The 24,824-nt window shown below is 31.7% G+C and overlaps 1 protein-coding gene across 1 annotated transcript in view; it reads right to left on the bottom strand.

The window, feature by feature from the left end:
• Positions 1-6,258, bottom strand: part of LOC145332031 (CD109 antigen-like) — a 50,883-nt gene extending 44,625 nt beyond the window's left edge. Inside the window, exons 1-10 of the mRNA XM_080176938.1 lie at positions 6,171-6,258; positions 5,570-5,623; positions 4,846-4,912; positions 4,095-4,155; positions 3,353-3,424; positions 2,043-2,099; positions 1,552-1,664; positions 1,021-1,081; positions 415-503; positions 16-67 (exon numbers count right to left, since the gene is read on the bottom strand). Coding sequence (XP_080033064.1) covers positions 16-67; positions 415-503; positions 1,021-1,081; positions 1,552-1,664; positions 2,043-2,099; positions 3,353-3,424; positions 4,095-4,155; positions 4,846-4,912; positions 5,570-5,623; positions 6,171-6,189 — 645 coding nt within the window. The 5' untranslated portion in view covers positions 6,190-6,258. The remainder of the gene's footprint in view (positions 1-15; positions 68-414; positions 504-1,020; positions 1,082-1,551; positions 1,665-2,042; positions 2,100-3,352; positions 3,425-4,094; positions 4,156-4,845; positions 4,913-5,569; positions 5,624-6,170) is intronic.
• Positions 6,259-24,824: the final 18,566 nt, after the last annotated feature.

Raw genomic sequence — 24,824 nt, forward strand, 5'->3', positions numbered from 1 at the left:
TAAACATAATCATACCTGAAATTCTTGAGTTAAAACTCCACTATTTAAATGTTTGGAATTCCATTTTCTGAAAATAATAACAAAGGTTAAATATTTAATTTTGAAACATTTATTTTATTTATGGTAAATATATTCTTCTAGTAGTATAATGCGCAATTTAGAAATTTTAGAAGCATTTGAAAGCTAGATTTGAAATCAATACATTTTTTGGGGTCTAAGGTACAACTTTCAATAACCTAACTAATTTTTGGATTTTTTACATTTTACAACAAAAATAAGGGTTTTTGCCCAAAAGAAGTTACAGTGGGTAGTTACCAAACTTCTCACTTCTAAGTGAACCCCCCCCCCCCTCCCCTATCTATCCAGTTTTTTTACCCAACCCCAAAATAAAAAGCCTGGACGCCCTTTGGTTACCTGATTACAAAACCATCAGGATCAATTATAAAAAGATCTGCCACATCTTCATAGGGTAGCAAATCTGTCCGCAACAACACAGCACGAATCTGAAAATAAATAATGACGATTCATAAACTGCATGATGATTCCTGTGACAATAGAGAATACACTTAAAAATCTGTAGCAATCACAAAAAGGTCATCTTTGATCATGTTTTCTATACATTTAACTTTAAATTATATAATTTTTCAAATTATAACATTAACTCAATCTTTTAAAAGGTAATTCCTAGAACAAAAAGATGCATATAAAAGTCTCTCATATGTCTTTGAATACAATTATTTAATTTTTTTTAACAATTTTCTAGATATAGAATTTTTTAGACTTTAGATAATTACAAATAAAAATAACTGTTACGGTAGATTTGTGTCAGATAGTCCTATTTTCATATTGGTTTAAGGGCTTACTTTGATGACTGTTGTTTCTTGTTTTTTTTTTAATAGATAACTCTGCTATAAATTATAGGTAAAAATTATTGCCAAAAAAAGTCTAAAGTATTTTTTTTCAATTAATAAACATTTCAGAGGAACAAAATTATTTTCTATGGTTAAAACAAAAACTTACCCTTACAGTATGAACTGCAGTAAAAACAACTTTATTCGTTGAAATGATGATCGTTAAAAATCTGAAAATATGATTTAATTTACTATACTTTATATTTTAATTTTTGCTATGCTAGTTTTAACCAAACAATCGAGATATTTTAAAAAACATTTTGAAATTTTTGGCCAATGGATAGGAGAACGTATTTTAAAAAGATTGTGTTGTGGTGAGATGAAAAAGTATAACAACTCCCCCCCCCCCCCTCCTCCTTTATTCTCTTTATGATCTGACTATTTTAGTTCACAGGCACGCACACAAACAAAATTTTCAAATGTATTTTTTTATTTTTGTTTTGGGGGGGACATGGGACTCTAAATTACTTTGCTATTTTATAATGACTTTGTCTTATTTCTTGGCTCAAAAAATTAGATACTTTTATTGAATTTCAATTGTTAGGTTTGATCAAATAAACATTGGAATAAAAATTTGCAGGGAGATTAATTACTATGCCAGGAACCTAACTCCTAAGTACTACTTGATTTTTTATTTTACCTGGAAGAAAACTGAAGATTAGTTTCATTTTGAAAGACTAGAGCACCTCCAACTTGACTGTAACCCTCCACTTTCAGGTGGTAGTGGGCGTTCAGGTCGTTACCTGGAGGTATCTACACATAAATAGATAGATAGATAGATGATTATGATCTTTAGGGAGCTTGGTTTCGCTTTCGGGTTCTAGACCTCTCCACGCTCCTTGAAACATACACCGCGTCTTAATTGCAATGTAAAGCTTTCATTCGCCCTATAGACAACAAACCCTTTGATTGCACTACCTCTTCCTTAGAAGTCCTAACTGCGCATGTTTTGGGCCAAGGAATTCCACCTCCTCTAACAATTTATGTTGCGTATCTGAAATAGCAGCAGTAGGAACCACTTTTAAAATCTCTAGTTATGATACAGTGTTGAGCCGAGATTCGAACCTATCACCTCCCCGATGAGCTACGTGTTGAACCACGGTCGCGGGTTAGAAAGGTAAATATACTAACTTGAAGTAATATGGGTTTTGATTCTGAGGGCTTTAGGTGTTCATCTGACCCATACACCTAAAAAAAATCCATTTGTAAAAGTAACAGAATATGTGTACCGAACGAGCTTGCTAACCACTGAACCGATATGGTTCTCCTTTATAGTACAGCTATGAAATGCAAGACTTTGTGTAAACTAAAGGTTTTAATAAAGTTAGTCCTGACTGACCTAATATCGTGATGCTATTTCTGCAAGGTCCTACGACAAACGCAGGAGTCCCAAACGTCGGAGTGGACTAACGCAGGAGTGGATACTTAACCTAACCTAACCTAACCTATTTTAAACCATTTTTTAGGGTTTTTAAATGCCAAACCCCTGCGGGGGGCTTATTTGTATATTCATATCTTAACCTAACCTAACCTGTATAGAAATACCTAATTAAATTAATATTTTAACACTCCTCCGTTTGTCCACTCCGACGTTTGGGACTTTGAAACGAGATATTATCTGCCTTTTTAGAGAAAAAATATTTCACTTTCAACTGCATAAATATCAATTTCATTAATGGGCTTGATTAAATTTAATGAATTTTGGTTCTAATCAAGATTTCACTAACGCAAATGTGACGCAAATAAATGCACATGATTTTATCGTTTGTTGCATTTATGAAATAAATTGCAGCAATTGAAGGGATATATAAATTTGCAAAGATCTAAAGGGATAAGACAATTGCCGAAAAAAGGATGTACAACTCCAATGATGATAAACAAAATTACCCCTAATGTAGAATTAGTGGATGTAACGTTCGGACACAAAATTCAATGAACCAACTAATCAAAATCTATAAAAGTACCCAAAGTTGTTAATCAAACAAACAAGGAAAAATAGTATAAAACTTTGGATCTTGATTAGATATTTAAACTAAAAGTGTTCAAACTTTTACGTTAATCTACAGAAAATGTTATTTTGTTTGAGATAATTGGGTTTATATATTGTCCTATTCTAATCTCCTATGAAATATTTTAAACGACTCAAATACATGTTCTATTCTAAAATTTAAACAAATGGCTTTTAAAGAAATAGATGGGAATATTTTTTATTAATAAAAACAAAGATGAAAATATCCTTTAGTAGCGAATAATAGTAATGTATAAAGATCTAATAAATCGCATATGTCATGTTGGAATTTGAGGACTCCTATAGCATTTCCCCGATGCAATGGACTGACGAACCAATCCTATAATTACAGGAAATCTTTTTTATATTTTAGCTTTTTATCTTTAATAGAATGGAAATATTGAGTACCTATGCTAATAAGTAATATATTTACCTCGACTCCATTCTTTGCCAGGGAAGCTTTGATTCGCATTGGTATGGCATGTTCATACAATGTTGCTACCACCTGTAATAAAAATATATGTAGTTAGTAAGAGATATAAGTTTTCCGGAATTTTAATGTAGGGAGTAGATTTGAAATCTGCATCAAATTTTAAGGATTTTTTTATAAAATTCGTTTTTTGTAAAATTCTTTATCTAAAAGCGGAAATACATTTTAAGTTAATTAATTTTGACCAATAGGATAGGTGGATTTTAAACTACCTGCGCTCTAATTGGTTGAATGATGTACGACATCCAATCAGAGCGCAGATTTGTTAAATCCACCAATTACGGATGCCAAAATTAATTAACTTAATTTGTATTTCCGCTTTTGGATAAGGAATTATACAAAAAACGAATTTTATAAAAAATCCTTAAAAATTGATGCAGATTTCAAGTCTACTCCCTACATTACAATTCCGGAAAACTTATATCTCTTAGTAGTTAGCCCTATTTTTCACAATTTTACTTCTCTTCTACAATAAGTAGTAATTAGGTTTGTTTGAAAAATTCTCGCATATTATGATAAAATGTTTCTCCCAGCTGGCTAACATAACGATACCCCCAACCTCCCCCCTAATGAATTTATCCCATCCCCTCGCTTTGACTATATTTTTCATTTAAAATCATAATTGAAATCCGCTAGTATATAAATATAGCAAAGCATCTCTTTACACCTAAATAAACGTACTAACCTGATATATAGAATCTGGACGGACAATTTTCGATGCTAAAATCAGGTACGTGGCGGGACGCCTAAAAACAAAAATTTTTGCCTGATTTTCTAACAAAGTTTTGAGGATTTTCTTAAAATTTTGCCTTTTTTTTAACAGTTCGCATTCGGTAAAGCTCTAGAAATGTTTTTACCTTTTACCTTTTTTAGCTATCTCTCTCTTTTTTTTCTTTCTTTTAGTCATTTCCTCTCTCTCACATAATGTCCCTTCCTCACAATATCTTTTTAATGTTTATATGACCCTTTTCAAGCGATCTACCAACATCTAACAAACACAACTTTAGAGTAGCTTCTCCACAAAAAAACGTTAAATTTAATTATATATAAAAAAAACAAGGATGGCAACTTCCACAAAAGCGAAGCTCTAAAATCAAACTGCAGGACAAACAAAATTAACACTTAATGTCAAAACCTAAAAAGCAAGAATGCCAACTTTTTAAGGACTTTATTAAGGAATTGATTCGCTTAAAATATTGTGTTAAAACAAATTATGTCATAAAATTATCAGAATGTTTAAATTGGACGTGATGACTTTCTGGTAACAGTTATATATAGAGTTGCTACGATCATGTTCTACCCAACTCTAACTGGTATCAGCATGCAAATTTGAAATCGATAGAACAACTCTAACATAACTAAATTAACAATAACAGCTATACATTAGGAACGAACGTACAGACGCTAATTCTAGAATAGCTACGCTTTTTTAAAACCTGTATTCTTGATCATTTTTCTCATCTTCCTCAAATAAACTAGAAATTCTCTGTTCACTAATATCACCTTAAATAATGGATATAATATATACGTGGATATATTGACAGGGGAAAATTTGTCGTCAATTTAGGTTGCTAATATGGACTTCATTTATTGGTCAGTTCGTTCATACAGTAGGAGGAGAGGGGATGGACTAAAGAGCGAGATGGGAGGTATCTTTATTTTAGCCAGCTGCGAATATTTCTTTATTAGAGTACATGAAAATATGGTGCATCATCCAAGTAATTATATATCGATTGTTTGAATTGATAAAAAAATGCACAAAAACGGATTTAATAATTGAAAGGAAAGAAAATTAAGGTTAAGCAATTCTACAGCCCTGAATTATCCCAAAAGGTTTACATTCAACCAAAGACGAAATTTATTCTTAACAATCTGGAAAATTAATTTATTGATCATTGTCCTATTCAAGAATCTTTGTTATTTAATCAAGTCTTGACAAGTTTTTTTTACAGCTTTGTTTTGATTTTAAAGCTTTTTATACAATACTAGCGTTTGCGCTCCTAGCATCTAGGGGTTCTGTATTCAAAATCTAAGGTGACGTGCTAATAAGTGCCTAGTACGACTTTCATTTCTGCGATATGGTAATGAGCATAAACTGACAGACAGCCTGGCAGATATAGAGTAGTTGTGCATTTAAAAATTTGTTTCAACGTTTCTTACCTACTATTTTTCTACTCTGAGGTACGCAATACGGCAGAAAAGCCAAAAATATCACTAAAAATAAAGAATAGTTAGTTATGGCATCGTATTTTAGACATATTTCCGCTGTCATTAAAATGAAAAATTATAAATTAAACAAGTTTTGTTAGCCCCGAATTGCCAAAAGCACAGACTAACAAAACTGGTATTGATATTATTATTTCAATATTCGTGGAAAATTTCTGGTAATACATACATGATTTTGAACACAGTAAAAAAGTCGGACTGATTATGACGTAAAAAAATTAGCTAGTGAGAGGCCACTATAAATTTTACCATTGGTCAATAATGGCCTCTCATTGGCTAATTTTTTTTACGTCATAATCAGTCCGACACATTTACTGTGTTCATGATTTTTCAAAACTTCCATTTGATATTTATCGGTTTCGAAGCTATAATGGAATAATTATCAGGAGGTTTTCGACCCAAAAAGTTATTAAAAAGTTAACAACCAAGTTTCTGCTAAATAACTCACTTTGTCCGTTTGTCTATTCTATTATTTTCTTGTATTTTGCTACTTTTGGAAGTTGTCATGCTTATGAAAAATATTTTGAATTGTCACCTGTTTGAAGAAAATTCATTTTGACTTTGCTTTTTTACGTCGTCATTTTTACTGTAGATCTATTATATTGCCATTTTGATTTTTTTCTGAAATAAATATATTATCAATTAATATGTATTTGATTTTACTTTTTAGCCAATTATAAAAAAGTAGATTTATTTTGATTTTGAGAAAATTTTTAGGCAATCCTGCTTTTCAATAATTTTCTATAAGAGAACATGTCTGTCTGTCTATCATATCAAAATGGAAATAGAATGCGTGGATGATATATTGACAGGTAAACATTTGTCGTCAATTTAGGTTGCTACTATGGTTCTCATTTATTGGTAAGTTCGTTTATTCAGTAGGAGTGGATGGGATGAGGTAATGGGTGTATTTTATCACTTTGTATGAGTTCATGAAATTCTGGTGCAACATCCAAGTAATAATACATCGATTCCTATTAGTAAGGTCTGTATAATTATGAAATATACTTTAATTTTGGCAGAGTAGCTTTGCTCCTTATTAAGAGAATTTCACTTTGCAAAAAGACAAACAGAAATGATTACTTGCAAAGTTAATTCTCTCTTTTTTATCCACATTTCCTTCTTTACTTAAGTGTTTTAGTTATTTATCGCATCGTATTATAGACAGCTTTCCCCGGATATTAAAATAAAAAAATGTAAGATCAAAACCAGTAATTGTAAAATTAAAACCAGTTTTGTTAGACCCGAGGGGTCGAAAGCCCAAACCAACAAAGCTGGTATTATTTTATGATTTATTTTTCAATATTTGTAGAAAAGTGTCTTTAATACGATGCTATACATTATTTTTCAGTATGGCTGATAACCGGTTCTAATCCAGCGGATATTAATCGGTTTCGAAGCCATACTAGAAGATATTTTCACAAAACAATTTTTATTTTTGTTTTAAGGTGAAACTGTTAACAGAATAACAATCGAGTAGCAACTGAGGAAATGTACAAGAAGAAGGGAGGGAGAAGAGAACTTTTGGTCTTTAAATTAAACTGGTACCCAAAGTTAAAATAAGGGGGAAAATTAGGGGATTTAAAGATTTGAAGTGGGTAATCTATGTAATTTAAAAATATTGTAAGCGGGTAAAATGAGGGGTTTCAAATTTTGAGAGGGGCGTATCCGGTAATTAAAACCATATCTATAATACAAAGTAGCTTGATGTCTGTCCGTCTGTCCGTCTGTCTGTCTGTCCCTTAAGATCTCGGTAACCACTAAACCGATCGGATTATACTCTTCAGGGTATATACCTATTGGTCCTGTGGTGGTTTTAAGCTATTTTCTTGGGGGGTGGGACACCCCAACCCCCCAAAAAACTAAAAAAACCACCCCCCCCCCAAAAAAATGTATTTACATTTTTTGTAAAATCTCAGTAACTGCTAAACAAATTTGGCTCTATCCTTCTGGGAATATACCTACTGGTCCTCTTGTGGTTTTAAGCTATTTTCTTGGGGGGTGGGACACCCCAATCCTCCCAAAAATAAAAAAAAATCCAAACTTCCAAAATTTTAATTTTATTTTTACTTTTGTAAACAAAAACCAGTAATTGGGGTGGGGGAACTCCACTGCACCATGGGGCGAAGCCCCCATTAACCCCCCCCCCCCAAAAAAAAAATAATATTTTTTCACAAATTTAAATTTTTGTGTATGCGAACAACCTATGTTTAATTTTTACGAATTTAAATTTTTGTGTATACGGCAAACAACCTGGGTTTAATTTTTACGAATTTAAATTTTGTGCATAAAACGCACAACCTGGGTTTAATTTTACCACAGAGTAATTAAACAAAGAATATTTTTTTAAATATTTCTATTTAGGAGGGTTGAATTCCCATTATTTCATAGGGCGAAGCCCCTAGAGGCTAGGGGCGAAGCCGCTAGTCCTTATAATAAAGTAACAGGATGTTTGTGTGCTGTCTGTACCGAAGGATCTCGCTAACCGCTGAACCGATCGGGTTCTCCTTAACAGGGTAGCTTCTCATAGGTCCCGGGAAGGTTTATAACTATTTTTTTTAACAAAAATGAAAAATGTGGGGGGGGGGGCAAACCCCCCCCCCCCCAAAAAAAAAAAAAAAAAAAATTTTCGTCCCCCCCCCAAATTTTTTTTTACTTTTTCTTTTAAAAATTTAAAATAAGAAATTGAATTATTATATTCGACTCTCTCCTCCTCAAGTGCCCCTAGAGGCCTCTAGGGGCGTAGCCGCTAGTTGTAGAAAAAGAGTACACAAAATCTTGTACACAAAAGTAAACATTGAAATATAATATGAAGACAGTATACAGAATATTTATTTTATAGCATAGTTGATATAAACTTAGAACATAGAGTATACAATTATATCAGGGGTTTATGATATAAAAAAAAACACTTTTTTAGATGAAGATAACTGGGGGAAAAGTTTGAACAGTGGTAGTATAATCAACTGTATCGAGATGTATTATAATAAAAACTTAAAGTTTTTAGGCCAAACAATGTGAGAACTCATTTTTTGCTTTTTTTCCATACTTTTTAATTTTTTAAAATTTTCTCTTTTCTTTCCCTCTGTGTTTGTGTTTAGCTAATAGTTTCAAACAGCTTTTCTACAATTGGACGAAATCGTTATTGTTATATTAAGTTTATCATGTAATGCATCAAGAATTATTTTTTTTATTATTAGTAAAATTATTATTGCTACGCTGAATTTGGAAACAGTTGTTCTTGTTCTGGATTCTACAAGTCATTTACATAAGCAGGGGTTAAGCAGTATACTAATGGATGTAGAATATACGTGGATATTATGACAGGGGAAAAATTATCTTCAATTTAGGTTGCTAAGATGGAACTCATTTATGGGTCAATTAGGAGGAGAAAGGATGGGAGGTGAATGGGGAGTATCGTTATCTTAGCCCGCTGCAAGTTTTACTTTATTAGAGAATATGAAAATCTAGTGTTATAATATATCTATTAGCATACTGAACATTTTACAGAAAATAGTTGTTTGAATTCTTTACCATGCATTATTTCTTTTTCATTAGCCAAGCTACTCTATAATACTTTTTGTCTATCCGTCAGCCATTCTGTCCGTAACGTTTTAGGGGAAATGTTATTTTCTCGGCTGCTATTAGAAAGCTGAAATTTTTAGTGAAGATTACTTATGCTCGTCTGTCCATTTCTCTTTCGGTAATGCTTTTTATATTTTTTTATATATGTATATTTTTACATTTCTTTGCTTTGTTATGAAAACTGTGCTCTATAACTCGCTTTGTCCGGTTGTCCGTTCCACGATTTATTTTTTATTTTTTATAAAAATTTTTAAAATTATGTTTGTAATGTAGATTTTCTTCTTTTATTACTTGAAATACTCATCAACTTTTTGCAATTTATTTAGTTTTTTAAAAGCTTTTTCAGATTAGATAGGATGATCAAATCTGAAATATCCTAAAATTCGGCGTTTACTGCCCAAATACTTAGATCTTTTTTTTTTTTTTTTTTGTTAAAATGATTTATTCAACTTATGGAAAAAAATCATAAAAAATAATAGGAAAAATACAAACAATTAACTAACAAAATGATACACAGATAGCAAATAATCATTAGTACAGTAAGTTAAGAACAATGTTTAACAATCTCACAGTGAGTTAGATAGGTTCAAAAACGATAAATATGATAAGTTAGTTATGAGATTATTAGCAACATAATGTTATAACATATATAATATAATGACACATAGGTTATAATATGGTTAATATCATGATATAATAGTTATTGGATGATAGAGGTTAAAGTTTTAGCAGCTAGATTCAAATTTCCTCATTTATTGTAGATATTTATCCACTGACAAATGAAGTTTACTATTGTCACTTTTTACACTATATACATAATCCACAAAGACAAATGTCATTGCTTCTCGGTGCTGATTTCTTCTGCAGTATTGCCATGACTTGAAATTTGAAGAGGAAGGTGTCAGGAAACTGCAACTCGTCGACAGCAAGACGCCAAAGTTTCAATTAAGTTGTTAACAATTTGCCTGCTAGCAGATCTAAAAATCTCGTATTTCGTATAACTGACTTAATTTTACACAAACAAGGATAACAACATCCATAAAAGCGAAGCACTGAAGCGGTAGGACAAACGGACATTAAAACTTGTATAGTGTCAGAACTGAATAATCAGAATATAAATGTATAAGAGTCGAGGCAAAATTGTAAGTAAAATTGTTGAAGAACTGATTGATACAAAATAATGTCTATGGACATACTTGCATTTTTAGGACTTGATTATAGAGTTGCTTCGCTTATAATATTGGACTTTGTTGTCCCAGGAGTCAGTATACCAAAAATCAGATCAATCGGATTATTAGATCACATAAAAATTTGTTGTTAAAAAAGTAAAAAAAATCAACATGTTTAAAATGAACGTACGGACATTCTGGTAATTTTATAGAGTTGCTACGCCTTCTAAATCTTACCTAACTACTACAGGAATCACCATACAAAGTTTGAAATCAATAGCACAATTCTAACATGCCTAAATTAACGAAAAAAGCTATCCGTTACGGACGGACGGACCGACCCTAATTATAGAAAAGCTTCGCTTTAAAAAAAAATATTTTATTAGTGTTATTTTGATAGTGCTATCCATATCAAAACTCAATAAAAGTCCTAAAAGTTGAACGAATTATAACGTAATTATTATAATTATGGGGACTAGTGTATTAAAAAGTCCAATTTCCCCTCTCCCTCCCTGAATTAAACAATAATCCAACTACAAAAACCAATTTAATAAACTACTTGTCATTACATAATGTGCTTTATCGAAAAAACACTAAACAATTTGAGGAATGTGGAAAAAAAAGTTGTTAAATCATAGTTTTGTTATCAATATCAATTTAAGCACAAAAAGGCAGTTTTAAAAGTCTTTACATGTATGGTACATATATAAATTTATATAAAAAATTAAAGATTTTTTTTAATCTATTTAAAATATACGTGTTAGATACCAAACTTTTAAATGTTTTTTTTTTAATGTAAATTATACTTTTTTTAACTGAGCTTAGATATAAATTTTCACTCTTGTTTAAAATAAAATAATTGGATAAAAACAATAAAGATGTAATTGTATTGCTAGTGTTCTATCACTACCGTAAATTTTACAAATTACTAAATTGTCAAAACCGCAAACCAATAAATAGTGCAAAACTTGCCAGGGGGGTGTGAGGGGACATTGGGATGTTAATTACACTGGTACCCAAAGATTTATAATTACGTAATCCTATTCGTTGACTCGGAAACTTTGGGGTTCTTTCATTAAATTCTGATTGGTTGGTTCCAAACTAGTTGTATCCAAATTTTTCAACCAATGATTTTAATCTATATAAAGATTAATTTATATTATCATCATTGGGAATCAATTTATCGTTTTAAGTCTTATCCCTTGAGATCCCTGAAAACTTGCTCTCATAATATCTTTGAAAATGACATGTTTTGCGAATTTGAAAATGTGCGACAGAAAACTAATTTTAGCGGCCTACAATAATAAATGTAGAATGTACGTGGATATTATGACAGGGTAAAAATTGTCGTCAATTTGGCTTGCTTCTATGGACCCCATTTATTGGTCAGTTCTTCCATCCAGTAGGAGGGAAAGTAATGTAAAAGGGGGATGTTTGTAAGATATCGTTATATTAGCCAGCTGCGAGTAGTACATCATAAGAGAACATGAAAATCTGGTGTAAGATCCAAGTAATAATATATCCATTCCTACAATGCATTGCAGTGGGCGTTGTAATGATAAAAGTTTGGATAAAACTAAAATAATGTCAGAGATAATAACTGCGCATATTTATCTTTCCTTAGGTATGCAACTGTCAATTGCAAATTTATAAGGCAAGAAAAAAATAAGGCTAAAATCTAATTGAGTTGAGTGGGAAAGTCTTGGTATACAATTTTTTTAAAAGGCTGATAAGCGGGTAAAGAAAACCCTAAAAAAGAGAGAGATTTAGACGCATTTTTATGACGTCATACATGACACATATCGTATCTCCATTATATATATTTTTTTTATTCACTAATTATCTCTCTATATCTTTTTCCTCTCTATCTTTTTCTTGTTTTGAGATGTCTTTTTATGTTATACTTTTTATCTGTTCATTTACAATTTTTAAGCTGTTGCATAATTTGTTGAATAAATTAGAATTTTTAATGAAATGTTCAAAGCATTAAAATAGCAATGGCAATTAATCTCAGGAAGGAAGGGAACAATGGGCTGTTTATTCCACTAGTCCCCAAAGTTTTATAATAACATTTTCTTATTCTTTAGCTAAACAACTTTGAGACTTTTATTGAAATTTAATTGGTTGGTTCATTAAGTTGAGTGTCCAAACGTTTCAGCCACTAATTGTAATCTATAGAAGGCGTGATTTTGTGTATATATTGGAGAAACACATAATTTTTTCGGCAATTGTCTTATCCTTCATGAATCCTGAATTAATCCTGTTTTTTAAACTAGTTGCTCAGTCCCTAGCCTTTAAGAAAAATTATTTGAAAGAGTGGGGGAATCTCTATAGAGTTGTTCATAAGCTTTCCCTATACCAAAATAGCATTAAACTAGCCCTAGACTAATTATAAACTTTAATAGATTAAAAATCGGCCAAGACATTTACGAGATTTTACTTGACACACACATACATAAATACTACTACTTTATTGTATAGAATATCGTAAATAAATTTAGGATTCAGCAGCCGCGCGTCGGCCGCGCGTCAGCCGCTTCTAAGCCTAAAGGAATTGTGTAGAGTTATAAAACTGTAAAAATATGGTATAGGAAGGGAGGGAAAGGATATTGCACTATAAATTACACTGGTAACCACTGGTATCTCATTTGTTGGCTAAAAATTCTTTGGGAACTGATATAAAGAGTAGTAGTGTTCAAACTTTTCTACCAACTGTTTTAATCTTCAGACGGGGTAATTGCTTTGATCATAGTACGGATGTATATTAATTACTCGTCAATTGTCTTATCCCTTTAGATCTCTAGGTATGGTTCTAGTCCCATACAGCCCAAAACATATCTTGGACAAATTAAAAGCTTTTTCTTAATAATTCAAATCTTTGGTTTATCCGTATAAAAGATCGTAATGAACACACATCCACATACTTTAGTTTATAGAATAGCTTTCTCCTGTGTAAGGGGCGCATCTTAGCTTGATAATCGAGGAATGTTGATTTTCTTGATGCCAAAGATAACCAAAAAGATCTTCTTGAAAAGCAACTCTATTCTAAACTTGTAATATAGTCCGGTATCCCGAATGATTTGTGATACCGCCTCATATAAAAAGTGAAAAAATCAGACTGTTCATAAAAAGATAATTAAGAAATAGTCTCCTAATATAAAATTAAGAGGATGTCTGTCTCTCTCTGTGTATCGAAGGGTCTCGCTAACCGCTGAACCGCACGATATGGTTCTCCATCCTCATAAGTAATGTTTTTACTTTTTTTTATCTTTTGACTTTTAGTCCTTTAAACGTTATTTGTTTGTGGTTTTTAAAGGATAACATTTATTTCACGTTTATTATTATTTTATTAAAGAAATATATTGAACTCATTTTTGCTGCACTGATCATGAACAAATATTTTAATATTATTTTTGTTACTTTTCATATTTTAATTCTAGTTTTGTTCATAACTTTTTAAAGCTTGCATGGGCATTTTGCTTTCTCTGTCTCTTTTATCTTTCTTTCAGTTTTTTCTTTTTATTTATATTAATAACTTCCCTTCTCTATTTTCAATCTATCTTCTTTACTTTAATTGTATAAAGAAAACTTTGATAAAGATTTATTTTTATAGGTTTCTAATATTTAATTTTGCTTGGTTGAAAAAGAAATGTTATGTAATACCAATAATAATAAACTTTTCTTTGGGGGTGGGAGACCCCCACCCCCCCCCCATTTTTTGTTTGTTTATGGGGAAGTTGATTCACATAAACTACGGGCAGTTCCAGTAGTACTTAATTTTATTTTTTTTATTTAAAAGTTTTTTTGATTACCTCTTAGGGCAAAGCCCCTAGAGGCTAGGGAAGAAGCCGCTTGTTATTAATATTTTGTTTCTCAAAATTACATTATGTAATCATGATAAAATTTATATTATTTTTTTTATTTTAATATTTATTTATCCTCCTCTCTCTCTCTACAATCTAGCTATTTCTCTCCCTTCTTTTTTATTGAAAAGCGAAACATTTCTATAATTAGGGTCGGTCAGTCCGTCCGTCCGCACGTAACGGATAGCTCTTTTCGTTAATTTAGGAATGTTAGAATTGTCCTACCGATATCAAACTGTGCATGAAGATGATCATATGAGTTAGGTACGAGTTAGAAAGCAAAGCAACTTTAGAATCGTTACCAGAAAGTCCGTACGTCCATTTTTAACATGTTAATTTATTAACTTTTTTAACATCAAATTTTTTTGTGATAAAATTATCCGATTGGTCTGATTTTTGGAATACTGATTCCTAGGACAACAAAGTACATTGTTTTACGCGAAAAATCTATAATCAAGTCCTATGATGTAAGTATGGCCTTAAACAATATCCTGTATTTAAGCAGTTTTTCATCAGATTTACTTACAATTTTGTTTCGTTCGACTTTTATACATTTATTTTCTAATTATTTAGTTCTGACACTTTAAGTATACAAGTGTTAATGGTCGTTTGTCCTAACGTTTCAGTGATTCGCTTTTATGGATGTTGTCATCCTTGTTTTTTTTTATTTTTTTCCTTCTGGGAACCATTACAATTTGTTTGGTTATATGTTATGATTTTGTGTTGCGTAGCATTTAAATAGATTTTCTTATCAAGCGGAAGCCACAATGAAAACATTAAAACAAAAAGAATAGAGGTAGCATAAGCTATATTTAACTCTGTCCACAGGGCGGAACCTTGTACTGATTTTGTATTAGGTCTTTGAGATCAGCTAATAATAAACACAGCCATGTCCCTACAAAAGAAAACAATTTGCTAGTCGACGAAAAGGGTCACGTAGTTGTCTGGATTATGCATCTATACTTATAGTTTTGTATTTTTTTGTAGTAAAACTGTAGCTTTCGCTGCAAAAAATAAAAGAGAATATTAGCTGCTATAAAGTCAGAAGCATACATTAAATAGCAAGTATCTAAGATATTCACTTCCGCTACCTATGGACAAAATTGTACTTGTTGATAAAACTAAAACAACCAGCAGCCCCGCTTTAGAAAATAAGAATGATAATTTTTATCATTTTTATTATGAAAATTTTGATTGTTGTACTGTTGTATTAATTTCCACCTGCTATAGTTTAGGTTTTTATCTATAGTTAATGGATATGTTATAACCTGGATATTACGTCAGATTTTCATATTCTCTAAGAAAGTGAAACTCGCAGTGGGCTAAAATGACGATATCCCATTTACCCCATCCACTCACCCTACTACTAAATGAACGAGTTGACCAATAAATGAGTTTCATGTTAGCAACCTAAATTGAAGAAAATTTTTCCCGTCATAATATCCACGTATATTCTATATCCAATGTATAGTTATACAGGGAATGGGCAGATAATAACGAAAAATTGATCTACAACTCTTTCTTCCCCCTTTTGTATTAACTTAATATACTAAAAGGGAAGCACTTGTTGTATGGTCTTGTTGGGGAGGGAGGGGGGGGGGGAGTTATTCCATAGTTCTATCTCATAATCTTCGTGTTTTAGGAAGGGAGTGGACATTTGGCTGTTTATTAGACACAATAAAAACTGTCCCGAATTTGTATAAATTTTGAGGAACACGACTCCAGTGACGTCATATTTTTCTTTCCCGAAAAAGGGAAGGGGGGAAGAAAATCTCTTCAATAGAGATGGGGAAAAACCCCTTTTCTCCCATCTCTTTTTTCTTCCCCCCTTCCCTTTTTTTTCTTTCCCCCTTCCCTTTTTCGGGAAAGAAAAATATGACGTCACTGGAGTCGTGTTCCTCAAAATTAATACAAATTCGGGACAGTTTTTATTGTGTCTGTTTATTACACTAGTCCCCAAAGTTTTAAAATAGCGTTTTGTTGTTTGTTGGCTTAACAACTTTGGGTACTTTATTTAATTTTGATTGTTTCGTTAATTAAGTTGAGTATCCAAACGTTTCAATCAATAATTGTCATCTACAGAAGGGATGATTTGTGTATCATCATTGTGGATGTACATCAATCGGTCATTTTCTTATCCCTTTAGATCCCTGGTTTTTTACAGCATAAAAATATGCAAAATAATATTACTTAAAAGGAAACTTTTTGTTTTATTTATTACTGTGCAATGAAGACTCATAGATTGGTCTGTATATCGTTCAGTATTAATTTTTTACAACCTTTGTCTGAAAGTTCTAATAGATATTATCCTTAAAATAAAGTAACAGGATGTTAGTCTGTCTATACCGAAGGATGTCGCTAACCGCCGAACCGATATGGTTCTCTTTCAAAGTGTAGTATAGCAATTTTGGTAAACAATCTGAACATAGATTGAAAGAAAAATTTCGTGAGTTAGGCCGGTAGTTAGTTGATAAAGATAAATATAAAATTTTGGAGTCTCTTTTGTATATATAACAATAAGTTGTTACAGTCTGTTAATTTTACTATTTTATATCATTTCTAAAGGCATAAATCACAGTACTTTTATATTAACTAGAGGCTAGTTTTACATGACCCTAGAGGCCTCTAGGGGCATGTAAAATGTTTTCTTTTCTATAATCTGTTAAGATCAGCAGTTTTTCTCCGCCAGATGGGGTTAGTTATTTTTTTACTATTTATCTTTGGATGGTGGTAGTACCCTCCCCCAAAATAGCAATAAACCTTCCTAGGGCCTATGAGAAGATTCACTGTAAAGAAGAACCATATCACTTCAGCGAGATCCTTCGCTACAGACAAAAAAGCTTACTACTTCATATAATAGGATGTTCATAAAGGCAACCAAACACATTAGCCCAGGTTAGCATCATACTTAATCTTCTTTTCAAAAATACAGGATGCAATGAAAGGACAACCTTACATTATTAGGATTTGATTATAGAGGTGCCTCGCTTTTAATATTGTACCTTGTTGTTCTAGGTATGATTATTCCAAAAATCAGATGAATAGAATAATGATATCATACAAAATTGTATAATGTCTAATTTAATGAAAAGAGCTGATCGTTACGAATGAACGGAGGGACCGACCCTAATTATAAAGCTTTTAAGAAGTGTGATTTCAATGTTTTAAATAACTCTGAAACTCACTTGTATTGTAACAGGTCGATAATAAACTATGAAACAGGGAAATATTTCCTGCTATTTTATTTGTGTGTAATTCAAATTTTAGGAAAAACCCCTTAAATAGCGCAGCAACGCCAACAAAGGCACTTTTAACCATCCCTTTCACTAATTCAAATATTAAAAGTAAACCAACTGTATTAGTATTGTGTATTTATTGGTTTTGATTTACTAATGTACTTCTTGTGTTGAACTCTATAAGGAGGCTTCACACAGGACCCGTGATAGTTTTAAGCTATTTTTCTGCACTCTTTACCCTTTGTTTGCAGTTCGCCTAGATGCTAGGGGAGCAGCGCCTAGCTGCTTAAAAAGTATTAGGTATATAGCATTGTAATTCTATTATAGTAATTATAACTGTAAAAAAAATATAAGATTCATAATTTTAAAAAAATAATATTTTCATAACCCTTTTGTCAAATATAAGCTTTTTATTTCTGTGTTATTTATTTTTTGATTATTTACACAAAATATTCTCACAGGTAAAATTTCACAAAAACATTTAAATCACTGAAAATGTGTCCATTTCCATTTTAATTTATTAAATGATGTTACCACTTTCAATATTTAAAACTAACTAAATTACATAAAAATATTAAAAAGCATTCTGTTACTTTAAGGGTTTTGTAAACATTTTAGGATGACTATTATGGATTTCAAAAAAAACTCCCCTACGTAACGTGGTAACCTAGTTAGAGAATAATAGCAAATGTGGGATTTAAAATAGTTTCTTTACGTCTAAAAGAGAAGGAATGCCGCGACTATAAACAGTATCACGGCATTTTTGCATTTGAAGTGGCCATATTAAAAGTAAAGTAAATGCAAATAAGTAAATATTTCTTTAAAATGCATTTATTATTATTCTAACTTGGCCACTTCAAATGCGAAAATGCCGTGTAACTGTTTATTGTCGCGGTATTCCTTCTCTTATAGACGTAAAGAAACTATTTTAAAACCCACCTCAGAGAAAATGCAGGATCTCGCGGTCATACGCAATACGAGAAAGGTGACGGAATCCTAGGATATAAAGTAGTAAGGTTTTTTGTCAAAGCAAAATATCTCTGAAATTCCTGGTACGAATTGACTGTACATCTTAGGCAAGTTAGGTAAATATTTAGGGATAGTTCTAGCTTTATTTCTTTATTAACTTTCCCGCCCTCCTCTAGAGGCTTGGGGCGAAGCAACTAGTAAATGTATATAACAAAATTTGGATTAGTGGAAGTAATGGCATATTAAAATTTGATATGATGTAAATCTTGTAAAAATTGAACATATGAAAACGCCCTTAATAATTAAGGAGAGAAAATTAATTTATCTATGTCAACAATTTAAAAAATAAATAAATTCTTTTAATTAAAATACTAAACTTGGATGACAGTAACCCATTGGGCATAGCACTAAATCATGAATTTTTCCTTACTCCAAACCAACCAAAGATTAGGCAAAAAATTGCAAAAGAAATCAAATCATTATAATCAAGGTTTGTATGTTAAAATTGTTCACCTAATCGATTTATTATTACTTGGATGTTACACCAGATTTTCATGTACTCTAATAAAGTAATACTCACAGCTGCCTAAAATAACGATACCCCTCACATTCACCCACCCCTTTTACCCAATGCTAAAGTCCATCCCACCTGATGGATGAATGAATTGATCACAAAATTAATTTCATATTAGCAACCTAAATTTACGACAAATTTTTCCATGTCAATATATCCAGATATACTTTATCCTTTGTTCACCTGTATTTAGTTACCTCTTAATTTATGTCAGGTTTTAAGATTTTAAGGTGTGCCCCTATTTAAAGGCCCAATTTTAATGCACAAATACAGAAAACAAGGACAATACTATCCAAAATTACTGTAGCATAATAGATATAGTAGATCTAGATAGTCAAACGGGCTCGATGATCCGTCAAAATTATTTTTAAAAGTAAAAGATAAAATATATTTCAAAATCAAAGGAGGGGGGCCGGGGTTCTCATAGCGCTCTAGGCATTTTTAGAAAAGCATTTACTATTCTTTTCTAGCCGATTTATTTTTCCAAATAATTCAAATATACTTTTTCGTTTATTTTTGATGCACTATTTGTGTAATATGAACGTAGGTATTTTTGTTTTCTCTTGGATTATTTGTTTGTCCTGGTTGTTTTTAGTAAAATCTGTTGAATCATTCACCCATTTATTTTTCGGATGGTTGGTTTGCAAATCACAGTTTTGCATTACGTTGTTTGCTACTAAAGCCACCAAGATTAAAAATCATCATTAAAGCTAAAAGAAATCTTTGATAATTTCAAATAAATCATCATAAAATCACCAATTGACCCTTAATTTTGTAAGGGTGGTGGATAGACCCCTTTCTGCACTCTGTTTATAAACCTATTTACATTCCATATCTATAATACAAAGTAGCTTGATGTCTATCCGTCTGTTTATCCGTCTGAAGCTTAAGATCTCAGTAAACCACTGAACCGATCGGAATCTACTCTTCAGGGTATATTCCTATTGGTCTTGTTAATTCACATAAAATTAGCAACACCAGTTTTTTTTTAGTTTTTTTAATTACCTCTTGGGGAAGAGCCCCTAGAGGCTAGGGACGAAGCCGCTAGTAAAAAATAAAGAATAAAAACATTGTAAATTATCATGAATACACAAATTGAAATTGTTTAATATACAACTGTCCCCATTCTACTGATTGCGATGTTTTCCTTGTAAACGTTTAAATTACTGCCATTTAAAGGTTTAATGAAATATATCATTATCATTTGAAATTTTAGTCAATACAAATTTTATATATATTTTTTTAATTTTTAAAAGAGGCTGCAGGCGCTGCACTGGCTCATTTAGTAATTTTAGCTGCTGCAGCCAAAATCTATTTTAAGACAGATAAAAGTATCATTCAGCAAAGCAATATCCGCTGCTTTTTTCACCTAAGTAACCATAACTGGCTTAGCCGCCTAAATAATAAGCGACTGCTGGGCTTATTGACGATAATTCATTATGGAAGTTTTCATATACTCAGGCCTTGGCAGCCGCGGCTAAGCCTCAATTTTTAACCATTTGAATACCTTCAAAAATATTTTGAAAATAGGGATTGCAAAAATAGGATCATATTTTCAAAGTTTTAAAATTGTTAAAGGTTGATTTCCCTGAGGCTTACAGGAGGCTTTTGCGCGGCTGCCGAGCCATGCATATAATAATTAATGTTCACAAGTTTAATCACCATGCCAAAAAAATACTTTAATCACTTTTTTCTATGGAATTATTAGTCCGAAATTATGTTATAAATCACTTATATTAATAAAAATTGTTTTTTTTGTCATTTTCACTAATTTTTTTTATATCATTCCACGTTTATATTCACTGCAACATTCTTACGGAATACAAACATAACTTTTTTCACTGCTGATAGTAAAGTATTACTTGTTTATATCTAAAAATTAGCATCATATGGTTGTTTTCATCCTTGTTTAACGATTGCTTTAATGATCTTATCATACAATAGCATTCTTGTTGAATCTAAAATTTCACAAAATCACATTATACTTTCTTCCTCTGGATGATATCCTACTTGTTTAACTAATAAGAATTTCACTGCAATAGATGTAGAATATACGTGGATATTATGACAGGGAAAAAATTAGCTTGCTAACATTGAACTCGTTTATTGCTCAGTTTGTTCGTCCTATAGGAGGGGAGGGGATGGAGTAAAGGGATTGGAAGGAGGAATCGTTACTTTAGCCAACTGAAAGTATCACTTTATTAGAGAACATAAAAATCTGGTGTAAGATCCAAGTAATAACATATCCATTTTCACAACACGACTCTACTTGGCTGTGTCCAAAGTAGAACTGAATGAAATGAAATTGTTTAAGATTAAGAACCTGTTGCACTATTAACAAGATTACAGGCACATTGGAATTAAGAAAAAATTTAATTTTAAGATTTTCATAAAAATATAAAAATATATATAAAATATCATATCCTATTATCTATCAATTAAGTATGAGATTTTTTGTCTGTAACAAAGGATCTCACTAACCGCTGAACCGATACGGATCTCCTTTACAGTTTCTCACAGATCCAGGAAAGGTTTTTTAAATATTTTAAGGATGGGTACCTCCACCTTCTAAATAAATCTAACTAGTCTACAATACAAAGAGTTTTTTTGTTATTTTGTCTGAAGCTTAATATTTAAATAAATATTGAACCGATTGAGTTCTCAATTTTAGCGAAGCTTTTCAAAGATCCCGAGATGGTTTTATGCTATTATTCTATAGCAATGAGGAAGATTTAGTTTTTAGGTCTTAATTTACTATAAAGTACATATAAAGAGCTAAAATTAAAAAAATTATCAAGCCAAAAGTCTTTTTTAAAGTAATTTAAGATGTAAAAAAAGTGTCTTTTTCGCGTTTTAAAAAAATTCTTAACATGCAATGTCTTTCTCTATTTCTCTATAGGTATTTTTAATTTCGTGTTGATTAATTCAATTGACAAACCTATGCTTTTTAACATACATAGTATTTGTGATTTCGATTCATATTTTTCAAAGTTAAGCTTTCTTTGTTATTGCCGTAAGCAGTCGTCACGTAATTCCCCTTTCTTAACAATATGTTTTAAACAAAACAATGTTTTATAAACTCACCGTGGGAAAGGGGTTATAGGGATGTCAACACACCCTCAATAAAATTCGCCCCCCTAGCAAAACCATGTGCACACCATTGTGAATCTAAAAGCTTGATCTTAAACAAAAATTAAATGATTTTTTAAAAAATCTCTAATGCCAAAATTCCTGATTTTTTCTATTCCTCTGCTTTAGCTGTAGCTTAAGTTTTCTACAGATAAAATATAAAACTTCTGATATGTCAATCATCTTTTTTTTGTTTTTTTTTTCGTTTTGCACATCTGATCAGGTTATTTTTTAAGCGGGGCGTAGCCCTCCCCCCCCCCCCCCCCACGCATACAACAACCCCCAGGACAATTGTGCTTTTTAAGGGGGACGGGGTAAGGAACTTGCCGGAAAATTATGCAATGATTTAAGTAAGGTGCAATTTTAGTGTATTCAGAAAGCCACAAGTTTTGCAATTTAGTAAAAATAAAGCCTAAATGTGCTCTAAACTGTACTGTAATCTACAGTTTTGGTTGATTTTAAGAACAGGCCACCACTAGGATGCTGTGAAAGATGATGGTAGGTTGTCTTGTCGAAGCTACAGCCAACAAAACAAGTTTCACTTTATGTTATAAGTTGCGGCCACACTGACACTGACAAGAATTCTAAATAATGATAACAAAATGTATAATTTTTCTTTTTTTTTCTTCTTTTGTGGGTTCTTTTTTCTAATATTGAGAGAAAAAAGGATTTTCCTTTTTCTTCCATATGACGTTTAAACTGAATGACGGAAAAGTTGAAGGAAAAATAAGAAAAAAGGATAAAAACAAGAAAATAACATTCTTTAAATGGATTAAAAGCTGTAACTTTCACTGTGAAGATGTAATTGTGTGTGTTGAGATGCCTTAAACTGGCAACTATGCAACTAAATATAAAATAGTAATTAATACCCCCCCCCCCCCAAAAAAAAAAAATTTAAACAAAATTCCTCCTTTGGTAGAAAGTATTAAATTTAATATACAGAATAGGTTTATCATTTTGGTGCATCAATTATCTTATCCCTAAAGATCCCTGGCTAAAAAGGAAAAAAAAATAAGTTTGCTAATCCAACCCCACACCTAGTTACTATAATATAATATAGCTTTTTAAAAATGGCTGTCTGTCCGTTTGGTTGTTCGTCCATCTATGTGTGTGTGTGTGTGTGCAAAGTTGATTATCCAACAGATATGAATGCCTTACCAAAAGATCAAAGTTTCTCCAATTGCGCAAAATATTTAGATTTGGAAAACAGCAAATATTAATTAATTCTAGTAATCTTTAGTTAAAGTATCTGTTGTATATAATGTATGTTAGTAATGATTTAAATTGCCCCCCCCCCCCCCCCATTGGATGTCAAAAGAGTATGAAAGACCAAGGACATCCAAGTTTTTTTTTGGTTGTGAGTGGGGGGGGGGGGTAAAATGTCTGGTTTCAGAAATTGGGAGGGGTAGTAATCTAATTTAATTTCCTAAAGTTTATGGGGGACGGGGGGTACTAAACACCCTTTTATCCCCAACCCCTTGGACTTCTCTTTTTAAGAATTTACTTTTTTATTTGCTAATTTCGATGTTTTCGCTATTTCTCATTAAACTTCAAATTGTAAAAACGTCCGACTGAGTGCCTTGGAAGCGAAGGGCGGAGATCTCACAACCATAAAAAATGTGGAGGTGATTTCTCAGAGTAATATAAGCATGTTAATGATTATAAGTAATGCAAAAAAAATAGCTTAAAACCTGTCAAATATAAATCAATACAATATCTTATAATTAATCATTAATTATTTTATAAATTGTACTAGCCTCAAGGAAGTTGCCTCAAGAGGTAATTAAAGATTTTGGAAAGATCGGGCCAGCCATTTTAGAGATCTTACTGGATGTAAATAAATATTAAAATCATATTTCCAGTATGGCTTCTAAACCTATTTACATCCGCTGGCCTAGAACCGGTTCAAAGCCCTACTGAAAAATCATGTACAGCTTTGTATTACAGACGATTTTCCACAGCTAATCTTATAATTTATCATTTTATTATCCGTGGAAAGCCGTGATTGTGATAATTAACTATTGGACACACCCTCAATATTAGAGTTGCTGTGCTTCTAAATGAGAGCTGGAAAAAAATGTACCATGGATAATGATTAGAAATGTACTATTAGAAGTGTAGACATTAAAAAGTTGTGTAAGTCCACCCGTCCCAGCAGTGACCAGCAAACTTCTACATCACTGATTAGATCTCCTTTTCAAAAAATTTTCCAGACGTTTATATAAAACAGCTGTTTATTAAGCACTTTATTAATAAAATATTTTAAGGGCGTGCACAGCGGTATACCAGGGAGTTGTGAAACCATTAGTGGGGGAAGGGAGAAGCAAGCCTCATAAATTACCATTTTAGGGAGGGTGTCGACGCCTCCGTACCCGGACGGCTATAAGAAGGGAAGAAAATAGAAGAAAAAAACTAGACTAATTACAAGAATTAAGTTTTAAAAAAATTAATAGGCTATAACTGTTCTAAGCCAAAGTTAAGATTGTCTAAAAATAGGAACTTAGTCAGTTCAGTGTAAATATACAGTCAAACAAAAGAAACCTTACTACTTGATTTAACAGGATATAAGACTATCGAATAGTTATTCTTTTAATAACGTTACTAGCGGCTTCGCCCCTAGCCTCTAGGGGCTTTGCCCCATGAGGTAGTTTAAAAAAATAATGT

This window comes from Acartia tonsa, chromosome 11 (genome assembly GCF_053477335.1).
Source record: "Acartia tonsa isolate MP-2025a chromosome 11, ASM5347733v1, whole genome shotgun sequence".
Classification (NCBI taxonomy): domain Eukaryota; kingdom Metazoa; phylum Arthropoda; class Copepoda; order Calanoida; family Acartiidae; genus Acartia; species Acartia tonsa.